Source organism: Rattus norvegicus, chromosome 20 (assembly GCF_021556685.1).
Source record: "Rattus norvegicus strain SHRSP/BbbUtx chromosome 20, alternate assembly SHRSP_T2T, whole genome shotgun sequence".
Classification (NCBI taxonomy): domain Eukaryota; kingdom Metazoa; phylum Chordata; class Mammalia; order Rodentia; family Muridae; genus Rattus; species Rattus norvegicus.
The window spans coordinates 49,189,647-49,201,659 of record NC_141553.1 but is presented as its reverse complement, the minus strand read 5'-3'; the positions used below and the strand labels follow the sequence as shown (position 1 = coordinate 49,201,659).

The following is a 12,013-nucleotide window of genomic DNA, read 5'->3' as shown; positions in this document are numbered from 1 at the left end:
CCAGGGTTCAAAATTACACATCTCCACACCCCCAAAGTGGAAGCCCCTTATTAAACGTCTTCATCTGTAAGTCCTGCCATCTCAGTTATTTCTGGTTATCAGTTTATTCCCCCATGTCTGGTAATTTGGATCAGATGCTAAGACACAGTGCTTGTGGCACTGAGTCCATCATTTCCTTTTAATGAGCTAAGAATTTTGATTTTTAGGTTGGCAGTGGCTGAACACCTTGCAGTTAAGCTTGGGTCTATGGAGGGCTGCTTCTTGAGACAGGGTTTCTCTGTGTTGCCCTGGCTGTCCTGGAACTCACTCTGTAGATTGGGCTGATCTCAAACTCACAGAGATCTACCTGCCTTTCCCTCCTGAATGCTGGGATTAAAGACGTGCGTCACCGCCACCGCGTGTGAGGGTTGTTTTTAAGTGCTGTACGGATGTGCGTGCCCAGGTCTATCTCAGCACCTCTGTGAGTGGCTCATGGAGACTCTAGGCTAGGCTGGCTAGGAAATTCATTGCGGCTCAGAGAATACTCAGAGCGTTTCCCTGCTTCCCAGTTTGTGTGGCTCGTTCTTTGCGAAGTCCGGTGTCCTTAGCCATAATTCCTTTAATGTCCGTGGTGGTCTGACTGTGATGGGACATGGCCTCAAGTATTCGAGTACTCCGTTCCGAGGTGGGAGCCTGGGGAGGCTTGGACATGGCCTTGTTGGATAATGTCACCGAAACCTCAAAGCCTCGTACCCGTCCCAGCGCACCCTCTCTGTTTTGTACTTGTGGTTTGAGGTCTGAGCCCCGAGCATCCTCTTCCAGCCTCTCGCTGTTCCTGCCTCCTGACCTAACCCTCAGGCAGCGTAGGCCCATGTGAACGTCTTCTTCCGTAAGCTGCCTCGATCATGGTCCTTTATCCCAGCAATGAAAAAGTGACCAGCATAGGATTTGGTTCCAGGAATGGAGTGTGTGTATTTTATGCTGTTATACGTAGATTCTTTTCATTTTACAGGCGATTATAGTTAAGAGATAGCCTTGTGTCTCAGAAAAGATTTGTGCCTTTTAAACAACGTTGAGACTGAAGGAGTCTGCGGACTCACGGGTTTAGACTCCACAGTGTTGTTTTTATAATATGGCCGCCAGCCTGTGGACGCCAGGGAGCAGAGTGAGGTGGTTTAAGTGAGAACGCCCCACGTAGAATCAGATATTTAAAGACTCGGTTCCCGTTGGGGAGCTGCTTGGATGAGTGAGGAAAGTGTGGCCTTGCTGGAGAAGGTTTCACCACTCCAATTGGTCTCAAAGCCAATTACCATTCCCAATATAATCTGCCGCCATTGTCCTCGGAGTTCAGGACACGAGCTCCGAGGTTGGCTTCTCCCTTTCCCTCCCTGCTGCGCTGTGCTCAGCCTACATCCCCAACGCCTTGGATTTCCGTTATAAACAGAGAAGATAGTTTCTTCTCCCTTAGCTCAGGAACTCAGCCATGTTTTACCATAGACATAAGGAAGCATAAATGTGAAGGCACTGAAAAGCAGGCATGAGCAGAGTGCTTTATCCCATGGGTTTAGAGGCGCGGTCAGGCGAATGCTGGTCATGCTCACGTGGGGGCGTCTAGTGTAATTACTCAGGGCAAGAGTCTCAGAAGTCCTACTCATCACAGACGTTGGGAGCACAGCCTAACGTAAGAGCTTACCTAAAGCCATGGAAGCGTGCAAACAATACACACACAGAAACATTCGGGAGGAAGCATCTCAATGCTAATGGAAACTGCGCCTGAATGGTTTTTTATTTATATGTAAGTTTTTTGCATTTTTATTTACAGTTTAAATGTTCCCTGTTTTCCCTCCTGAAACCCACTGACGAGTATTTTGAGCGACTTAAATATTCTCTTTTAGATATTTTCAGGATGTCTGAAATGATCATTATTATTCCAATGGATCATTTTTAAAGCAGATCAGATTTGCCCATCGTTCTTAGGAAATCGGCAGATCTAGACAGGACTCTCATACTTGATGCTGAAGTGTTAGCATAAAGCAGGTGGCTTGAACGTTACCACCGTAAACGCGAATGTGGTGGCGAGCGACTGTGTCCAGTTCTTGAAGCCAGAACAACTGGGGGCAGCTGGTGTTATAAAGAACGCAGGTCAGTTCGTGAAGCTCGGGAAGCCAGGGACCCCGTGACCACAGAGGTCACTAGGTGTGGATCTGCTGGTCCTCAGCTGCATCCACTCATGGCAGGGTGGGGCGCGCGTGTCCACGCTTCATCCATGAGCAATGTGAAGGAGCACATGCTGCTCCTCTGCTGACAGCAGTGTCAGTCCGTCCCCCAGGTCACAGCTCCTCAAGTCCCACCGCTCAGCACTGATGCTTGACGATTGCCTGGTTTCTGCCACATGCCTCTTCGAGGACTCAGTCTAATGGCTCTGGGGGAGAGGACTGAGAGGATGAAAGGCACTTGTTCAAGCCAGAGGCCCAAGTTCAATCCTTAGAACTGTGGGAATGTGGAGGGAGAAAAGTGACCACAGAGTTGTTCTCTGACCTCCACAGGCACGGATGGCGGCATGTGTCTCCCTCCCTCTCCCTCTCCCTCTCCCTCTCCCTCTCCCTCTCCCTCTCCCTCTCCCTCTCCCTCTCCTTTTCCCTGTCCCTCTCCCTCCTTTCCCTCTCCCTCTCCCTCTCTCTCTCCCTCCCTCTCTCCCTCCCTCTCCCTCTCCCTCTCCCTCTCCTTCTCCCTCTCCCTCTCCCTCTCTCACTCCTACTCCCACTCCCTCTCTTCTCCCTCCCTCTATCCCTCCCTCTCCCTCTCTCTCTCCCTCTCCTTCCCCCCTCCCACTCCCTCTCTTCTCCCTTTCCCTCTCCCACTCCTACTCCCACTCCCTCTCTTCTCCCTCCCTCCCTCCCTCTCCCTCTCTCTCCCTCACTCTCTCCCTCCCTCCCTCTCTCTCTCCCTCTCCCTCTCCCACTCCCACTCCCTCTCCTCTCCCTTCCCCATCCCCCTCCCTCTCCCTCTCTCTCCCTCCCTCTCTCTCTCTCTCACTCCCTCTCCTCTCCCTTCCCCATCCCCCTCCCTCTCCCTCCCTCTCCCCCTCCCTCTCTCTCTCTCTCCTTCTCCCTCTCCCACTCCCACTCCCTCTCCTCTCCCTTCCCCATCCCCCTCCCTCTCCCTCTCTCTCCCTCCCTCTCTCTCTCTCTCACTCCCTCTCCTCTCCCTTCCCCATCCCCCTCCCTCTCCCTCCCTCTCCCTCCCTCTCCCCCTCCCTCTCTCTCTCTCTCTCTCTCTCTCTCTCTCTCTCTCTCCTTCTCCCTCTCCCACTCCCACTCCCTCTCCTCTCCCTTCCCCATCCCCCTCCCTCTCCCTCTCTCCCCCCCACACACACACTTATGAGAAGGCAGACTCTGGAGCAGGAAGAAGAGAAAGACGTGACTAGTTACTTGTTACAAAGCGTACGATGACCACACTGACTTGGAAAACAAGACAAAATAAAGTATGTTTTGAAAAATACTTCCAGGGAAAGTGAAGAAGTCACGTTACTAATGCAGTAATAAAGGAGATGAATATAAGATCAGAAGAAAAGCGAGCTGGCAGAAATAAAAACAAAGAAAAAAATTTGAGGTTAGAAACTATTAAGAAATGACACCAGATAGGGAAAGAGGGTCCAAGTGTCACTGTGCACTATTCATGTGCCTGTGTTTGTAAGTGCGTGTGAGAAGGCTTTCAAGTTTTGTTCCTGTTGGACTTGAACTCATCATCCTCCTGCCTCAGCTCTCTGAGTCACTTGTCACAATTCATATGTCTGAAATAAAAAAGACCCAAGGACAAAGTAGAAAATAATGTTTCATAAAATAGAAAAGTCCGGATCTGATGTTCACTGTGTATTTGCCTAAGTCCATCAAAAATAATATATTTTTCTGTTGTGTCATTTAACTCCCAGGTAAAAGAAAACTCTATAGTCAGTGAGAAAAGACTTTAAACAGGGAAGATTCTGGAGTTGATCTGAGGCCTGTCTGTTTCAAACAGATCCCATACTAAGGTAGATTTGTTCCCATTGGGTTAGGACTGGAGAGATGACTCAGTGGTTAAGAGCACTGACCCCTCCTTTGGGGAGTCCTGCTTAATTCCCAGTAGTCAAATGGCAGTGAACAACTGCCCAGAAGCCCAGTTTCACGGCATCCAGTGCCACCTTCCGCCTTCCAGGGGCGCTGCACACATGCATTCAAGCGAAACAGCCGGACACATAAGATGATACAATTAAAGGATACATGGGTTCGGTTGGTTAGGTCTTTGTGCACATTTAACCCCAGACAGGCCAAATGTGGCCTACTCTTGTAATCCCAGCACTCAAGAGGCTGAGGCAGTAGGATCACATATTCCAGGCTAGCCTGGACTAGGGTGTGAGACCCTGCCCCAAATAAATGGGCCAGTGTATAAATCAATCAATCCCGGCTCTATTTCAGAGGGAGTTAAATTAAAAAAAAAAAACCCACAGATATGTATTTTTGGACGCATGATAATGTAAGAATTACAGTCTTTATAAAATTTCCCGAGCGAATTACTTTTAAGATTTCATACCACCAGTCAAAATGAATAACTTACAAATAGAGATATTACAGTAAAATAATTGGTGGTGGTTGAATTGAATCTGATTAAACCTTTCAGGCAGTAACATTTTTATCCTGTCACGTGAGCACTTCTGTAATTGAATTAAGCACGAGATGCTGGGGCACATGGCAGAGAGGAGCAGCTTGCACTGAGAGAGAAAGCTGTGGAGGTCAGGATTCTTGAAGGGGGTGGTACTTACCTGGAGCCTTAAAGAGTTAAGTTACCAGGAAAGCCTGAAAGGCAGGATCCTGAAGGAAGGGTGTACAGAAAGGGTGGAACCATGAAGACTGTACACTTAAAATGTGATTAATAATTAAGTTTATTAACATTTTATGAGCCAGTCGCTACTATTCTTCCATTTACTGGAGACTTTGCACGTTTGTATAAAATTTAGATTTCCCCCTCCATACCTCCAAATAAAAGCAAGATGTATCTGGTGCGTGCAAATAAAAAGACTCCGATGGCACTTTATTCTTTTATACTAAAAAGACGGTGAATGTAGCAATCGTTAAAACCTGTAATTTGAAACTCCCTGCTGGTCAGATGATGCAATGTGGTATTTGTTTGTCGTAGTTTTTATATGTGGGGTGATTTTTCTTTTTTCTTTTCTTTTTTTCAGAGCTGGGGACTGAACCGAGGGCCTTGCGCTTGCTAGGCAAGCGCTCTACCACTGAGCTAAATCCCCAACCCCTGGGGTGATTTTTTTAAAGTATGTGCCCCGATAAAATTGTTAACACTTTTTTGCTGGTAACTGCACAAGATCATTCTTTACATTTACATGTTTCTGTCTCGGCCTCTGATCTGTTATCAAGGTCAGCACACACAGGCAGTAGTTAAATCTGGCCTGCTACCTACTTTTGTGAATAAAGCTTTATCGAAAGCTTTTATTGTTTTTTGTTTGTTTGTTTTGTTTTGCTTTTTGCTATGTTATCTACAGCTCTTTGCACATTGCAGCAACAGTAGGGTTAAGTCCTCATAGCAGAGACTAATGGTCATTTTTTTTTTAAGATTTATTTATTTTATGTATGAGTATAGTGTTACTGTCTTCAGAGACAGGAGAGAAGAGGGCATCAGATCCCATTACAGATGGTTGTGAGCCACCATGTGGTTGCTGGGATTTGAACTCAGGACCTCTAGAAGAGCAGTCAGTGCTCTTAACCGCTGAGCCATCTCTCCAGCCCCAAGACTAATGGTCTCGAAAGCCTAACTGTGTCCTTTCTGCCCTTCCCAGACAGTGCATGGAGCCTCAGGGATGAAGCATGAGGGGATTGAACAGTTACTTAGGACCTTGTGTGTAAGCAGCACTTTCCCTGGGACGGGAACCCGCGCTAGGGTAGGCTCAGTGGTAGCTCTCAGGGAAAGCGTTACTTCAAAAGTCGGAGAAATGCTTGGTGAAAAGAGGGGCTCGGTAGACCACATTCCGAGGGCAGCCATGATAAGGGCCAGCTAACTCAGTAGCTGAGGTTATCGGTGTTGTTGGAATCAGGCGAAAATGTCATTGTCATGCACGCATACATGCAGACATCCATGCTCACTATGTTTTTTGCAGTCTTGGAGACTGAACCCAGGCCCTGATCAAACATGTCTGAGTCCTGTCTGGAGCCTTCTTCCCACTCGGTTGTTTTCTTGTTCACATAGGAACAGCCTCACTTGGTCTGTACGCCAGGCTGGCTCAAAGCTCACTGTGTAACTCAGGCTGGCCTCAAACTTGCAGCAATCCTTCTGCCTCGGCCCGAGTCCTGGGATGAGAGGCATGAACTGCCCAGTAATTCTATACAGATTAAAAGAATGCCAAGCTTTGAGTGTACATTGATTGAATGGTATTAATTCAACACAACCTGTGTTATTATCAGTATTTACGTTGGCTGTGATGAAAGACATAGAGTACTAACTGATACGTTGTCAGAAGAATAGCTTTTTCTTTTTTAGGCTACTTTCAATTGGACTAATGTTAGCCGTGAGGGTTGGATTGGCCAGCAATTATTTCCTCTTCCCCTCTGATCAGATTCTGGGAATAGGTGACACAATAGGGCTGCCTTTTATATTTGGGTAAAAGTCCTGTTCACTCTACCACTTACCACTCACAGACCATTCTGTTTGTTTGTTTGTTTTCCATAATGAAAGAAATGCTGTTTGTAGATATTAAAGTTAAAAAATTCAGCATGAACCTCACTTTCTTCGTAGGACTTTCATCGTCTGTTTAACTCTAGAATAGCATCCCTGTGAGGAACGTCCTAGGCATTTGTCTATGCCTTTTTCTTCACACAGATGTGACTGCCATCGCACAATGACAATGAGCTCTCTCCTTTTGGAAGTCCTTTATTTCCCCTTAAAAGCTAAAATTTGGGTGATTGGTTGCTGGCAAGCTAGCTGCAAGCCGGTGGACAGCAACCTTCAGAGCAGGCTACAGCCTAAGCGTCTCTTCCGTTAATGCCATGTAGAAAATGAAATTAGAGAATGGTAAGGTCCCAGCATTAACTCTTAGGAGTTCTCCATTTCTGACAAAACATTGCTCATTTGGAAGTAATTTTATTATGATTTGACATAGCATGAGTTGATTTTAAATATAGAAACTTCATAATTGAAGAGAGTAACAGTCTTGTTGTTACGAAGTTTGTACTATTTAGTATCCAGGAGTGATTATACTTCTCCTTGGTAATATTTCCAGACTGTTGCATTTTCTTGATCAGAGACCTTAAAGCTGTGTACTGGTCTCTGTTACTTTGTTTTCTGAGAATCTTTTCTGAAGGACTCTCAGCCTGTTAAGGAACCCTTTGGGAATGTCCTTGTGCTGTGCTCTTGAGTGGCAGACTTTAGAAAAATTGGTTATGACCTTAGGCGGACCACTGTGGTGTTTACCTTTTGTCCGGTACCGGTGCTAGGATTTCAGAGTTGCTAAATAAATGGATCTTGCACTGTGTCCTCCTATGGTTCTCACAACTGCTGAGATTGATTTGCTGGTGTGTTCCTGATGTCTCTGGCACAAGAGCTCACGTGTATTGAACATCGGAATTAGCCTTGTGGGCAGTGTCTACCTAGTTGATGTCTGCTGGGCTATAGCCCCGCACCCCCACTCCTGTCCCCCAATCAGCCTTACAGGGTGATGTTACTCTTCCTTAACTTGATGGTGTCTTTACTTAGGAGTTGCCCTTTCAGTACTTAAAACTACAAAAAACCAGAGGAGAACAGAGGTAGCAGACCAGACTCCTGGATTCGAGAGACTCTGGCTTCCTGCAAACTATGAGAGTTCACTTGAGTCCTGTAGGGTGTTTGATGTCTTATAGGACGACCCCTCACCACCATGATCGTTTGGTATGCATTTCTGTGATAAGTGTCTCCTAGGCCCAAGTAAATTAAGGATGTATATCTACCCAAGGGGCTGTCACCTGTGGACTTATTTCATGTAAGCTTCAGAAAAATCTACTTACAATTCCTGAGGAACACAGTGATATTGGAATTAAACTTCATCGGCAGTCATGTGTTTGGTTTTATGTTTTTGAAGTGGATACATAGGATTAAAAATTTAAAAGTTTTGTGAAATAATTTTAAGATGTAATTCTTATCCACCTTTATCCCCAGATGAATACTTTGTGTTAGACAGCCTATAGAAAAATAATTTGGGGTATATGGTTTTAAAAACATTTTTCCTGTCTCATAAAATGAAAATAAAGATTTTCTATGAAGTATATTAGTTATAGACTTGTTTTTATCTGAAATGTGAGCAGCTGTGGCTTACATGGAAATATATAGTCTAAGACTTGGATTTTTGTCCTTGAATAGTTATTTTCAATTTAATTACAAGGAATCAGTTCTGTGGTGACAAAAATGGTTTAAAGGAAGTGTGTCCTAAATATGAATTAGTGGCTTCTTTGAATCATGAGATAAATTAGTTTAATTACACATGGCAATTTTCTTGGCTAGTGATGTAATGTGAAATAGAATTTTCCCTTTCCCTTCCCTTAAAACTCAAGCCAATTAAAAGAACTTTTAAGCCCTTTCTCACAGGCCACCATGGAGGGCTGCAGAGACGAACTTTAATCCAATAAACATTCCATTTGGATCATGAAAAGCAAGCAGGAGAGGCACTCCCCGGAAGGCGGGTGTTACTATGATCTACCCGGGAAGAGTTGCGAGGAATTTGCCAAATTAGCCAAGAGGTCCTCATATTTAACGCTCAAACGTGTCAAAGCTAACAGAATCATTATTTAATTTGCTTGAACTCTACATTGAGGGAACTCTGAAAAGCCACAACTGTTTTCTTCAAAGCCTCCACTGTGGGGCGGGATGGACAGGGCAGAGGGAGGTTGTGAGAACCCAGATAGCATTTAGCCCTGGCCGGAGCTGGTCAGAAGAGGGAATAGATAATTAGGCATAATTAGCGTGTATGAATCGTCGTCTCTCTGCCCTTAGCTTGAATAAATTTTGAAGGGAAAAAAAAAAACCCTCGTGGTGCAAAGCCTTTGATGTCGGAAGAGTCATTGTAGCTTGGCTGCACACAAGGCAGTGTTTTATACTTTTGACATAATGGTTGTGGTACAGAAAGGCTGAATGGACCCCGCATCCCCATCCGCTTTATACCAAGGACTTTTGGATTCTCTTGAAACAAAAAAGCATCACAAGTTTTTAGTTGTCCTTAATGAGGTAGCGGACCTCATTGGGCCTCCGAGGGAGCCATCTTTAGCTTTGTCTAAATCGTAATCACACTTTGTTTTTATTCCCTCTGGGAAATCTGGGTTTTTTGTTTGTTTGTTTGGTTGGTTGTGTTTTTTTTTTTTTTAAACTAACACTCCCCACTCCTAAGCTTGTACCTCTAGAAAGGATGACCGCGTAGGAGAGCCAACTAGAAAAATTAAACAAAATTTATCACACAGAAGACAGCATGTCTCTGCGCTTTCAATCCTCCCTGGTTTGGTGAACCTTTCTGTCTTCAAAGGGGTAACGTCCTAGTAGAATTGCTTTATAAGAAAGATAACAAGAAATCACACAGGGAGTAATTTTAGGTCGTTTTTTGCAGAGAACTTAATCTTTAAATGGAAATGACACCAAGTAAAATGGAAGTTTGTTATTAGTACAGGATTCAAGTTTTTAAATGAAATCAGTTTGGTTAAAATATCACTACTGTGTCTGCCGTTTACTTTGTCTTATTTTTGAGCCAAACGCACACCCTGAGAACCTGGCGGCGTGTCCCCGGCTGTCCGAGCACTGTCTTCTCAGTCCTGGGAAAGAGGAGCTCCATTTGGAGAAAGCCTTGCATTTATTTTGAAAATCTGAGGTGCTCAGAAACAACCAACTCACCTAAAATCCAGTGTTCATTTATTTTGCTAGTTGATTTATATTCCCTCGGATGGCCCAGAGTATTTTCAAATTGATTCCCAGCAAAAATAAATTAGTCACCTGAAAACTCCGAGTTAACCTATTTGCTTTGCAAAGCTGGGGGGAGCCGAGGCCTGGGGCAGACCATTCAGGCAGCGCGCTCTGAAAGTCTCCTGTTTCTGACCCATTTCCAACCGCTCCATCTGAGCTTTGGCATCGAGTAAAACAGAAAAAAAATCTCGCCATCAGATCCTGCGCCTCACTGCACTCCCCCTAAAGTCCTCCTTTTAGTGTGTAATTCAGTCCCAGCCATCGGCTCCTCAGAGCGTCATCTATGAATCAACGTTTGTCAGTGTCACTGCTTAAGGATAGCTTTCTTGTGACGTCCTGCTTCCCAGCAGACTTCTTTCAAGCCACCAGGCTCGGAGATGCTTTTGGCCACTTAACCCACTTTGCATATTGTGCCATTTGCAGAATAAAGTAGCCTTTTATGCTTGAAGTTGATTTGAACTCTGAAAGGCAACACCTGAACATCTCACAAAACTGGATAATCGTGGCTGATTGTGTTTTTCAGGTATAGGTCACAGGAAATTCATTTGGGGTAAAGTCTGCACAAAGCTAAGAAATATGCAGATCCCCTGTTGTAGGACTGTGTAAAAATTATTTACAGCTAATACTTGCATAAAGGTTAGAAAGGTTGATGAAGTGATATTTAGTTTTCCTTTACTATTCACTGCGTGTCAGAATGTAATTATGACTGATTCATGAAACTGTCTTAGAAACGAACCATCTTTATTAAAATGCTGATCAAGATAAGAGCTGACAGTGATAAAGAATAGAACATTTTAGTCTTGTTGCTTCTGAATGATTGCTAATTACCCCGGAGGTCACGGGTAGTGCCTGGTAGATTCATTGACATTATTTCTTTTAAGTCTGCTGTTTCAACAACATCCGAGCGTGAAGACACAAACTGTGCACAGGGAACAATAGTTTGGCCAAGTTCTCCAGGCGCTGGATGCCTAAGACACTCGTTTTCCTACTATGCGAATTTACTTTTTCTCTGTCAAAATCTTAATTACACCAGGGGCACTTGGCACAAAATACTTTGTGTGTGCGTTTGCTATTGACCGTGGCTGTACCTTCCCATTTTTAAGTTGCTCTCATGCACGCCACATAGGCTACTGAGGCAGTGCTGTCTCCTTATACATGTGCATATGAAATGAACAAAAGACAGGCTGGACAGCACTGGCCCATAAGTTAGAATCGTAGAAAGGCTCCCGAGTGCATAATTAGAATATATCCTTGCTATCCATAACTACTGCTTAATTTACTTCTCTGGCTTTACTAGAAAACAACTTTGTCATTGTCTTCAAAGATGTGTGGGACTCTCTACATGCTGTTCCTTAGCCTAAAGTGCTCGTTAGGATACAGAGATTAGTAAAGTTTGATTATCTGGTTAAACTCTTATAATATCTAAAGTATTATAGATATCATAATATCTAAAGTAACCCTTAAATTTCTTTATAACCCCAAATAGTAGTGTGTGTGTGCGCACCCACACAACCTTTCCAGTCATCCCACATATCTGTGTAGTTTCCATACAGCAGAAAAACCAAGAGCTTATGTAGGCCATCTTTAAACTGTGCTCTCATCTCCCGTAAGATTGTCTAGCCAGTAGCAGAACCAGGTTTGTAATCCAGGCTTCTGTTCTTTATTGAGAGTTTCTTCCAGCAGACCGTGTTCCACAGTATGCATGTGTGTGCGCGTGTGTGTGTGTGTGTGTGTGTGTGTGTGTGTGTGTGTGTGTGTGTGTGTGTGTGCGCGCGCGCACTCGTGCATATTTCATACATTACAACCTTTGGGTAGAATTCATCATTTTGTATTTTTTCAATCAAGAGTTCTTTATCTTTGTGGTATAGATGTGGGATCTGTCTTACTCGTCTGGCCATGGTCTTACAGGCAGTGAGTTGGGTCGAGAGAGACTCAGAAACTTGTTTTTGGCTAACAGCTTAAGGTCACTCCTCATCAACTTCCTTTTTTGTTCTTGGTTTTTTGTTTTGTTTTTCAAGACAGGGCTTCTCTGTGTAGCCCTGGTTGTCCTGAAACTCTCTCTCTGTACACC

The 12,013-nt window shown here is 44.5% G+C and overlaps 1 protein-coding gene across 8 annotated transcripts in view; it reads left to right on the top strand.

Annotated features, from left to right (window-relative positions):
- Afg1l (AFG1 like ATPase) overlaps positions 1 to 12,013 on the top strand; it is a 169,532-nt gene that overhangs the window by 91,442 nt on the left and 66,077 nt on the right. The window contains exon 8 of one of the 8 annotated variants that reach the window (XM_087598245.1): positions 5,198 to 5,458. Within the exon in view, the coding sequence (XP_087454371.1) occupies positions 5,198 to 5,233 (36 nt within the window). The 3' untranslated portion in view covers positions 5,234 to 5,458. 8 annotated transcript variants of the gene reach the window in all.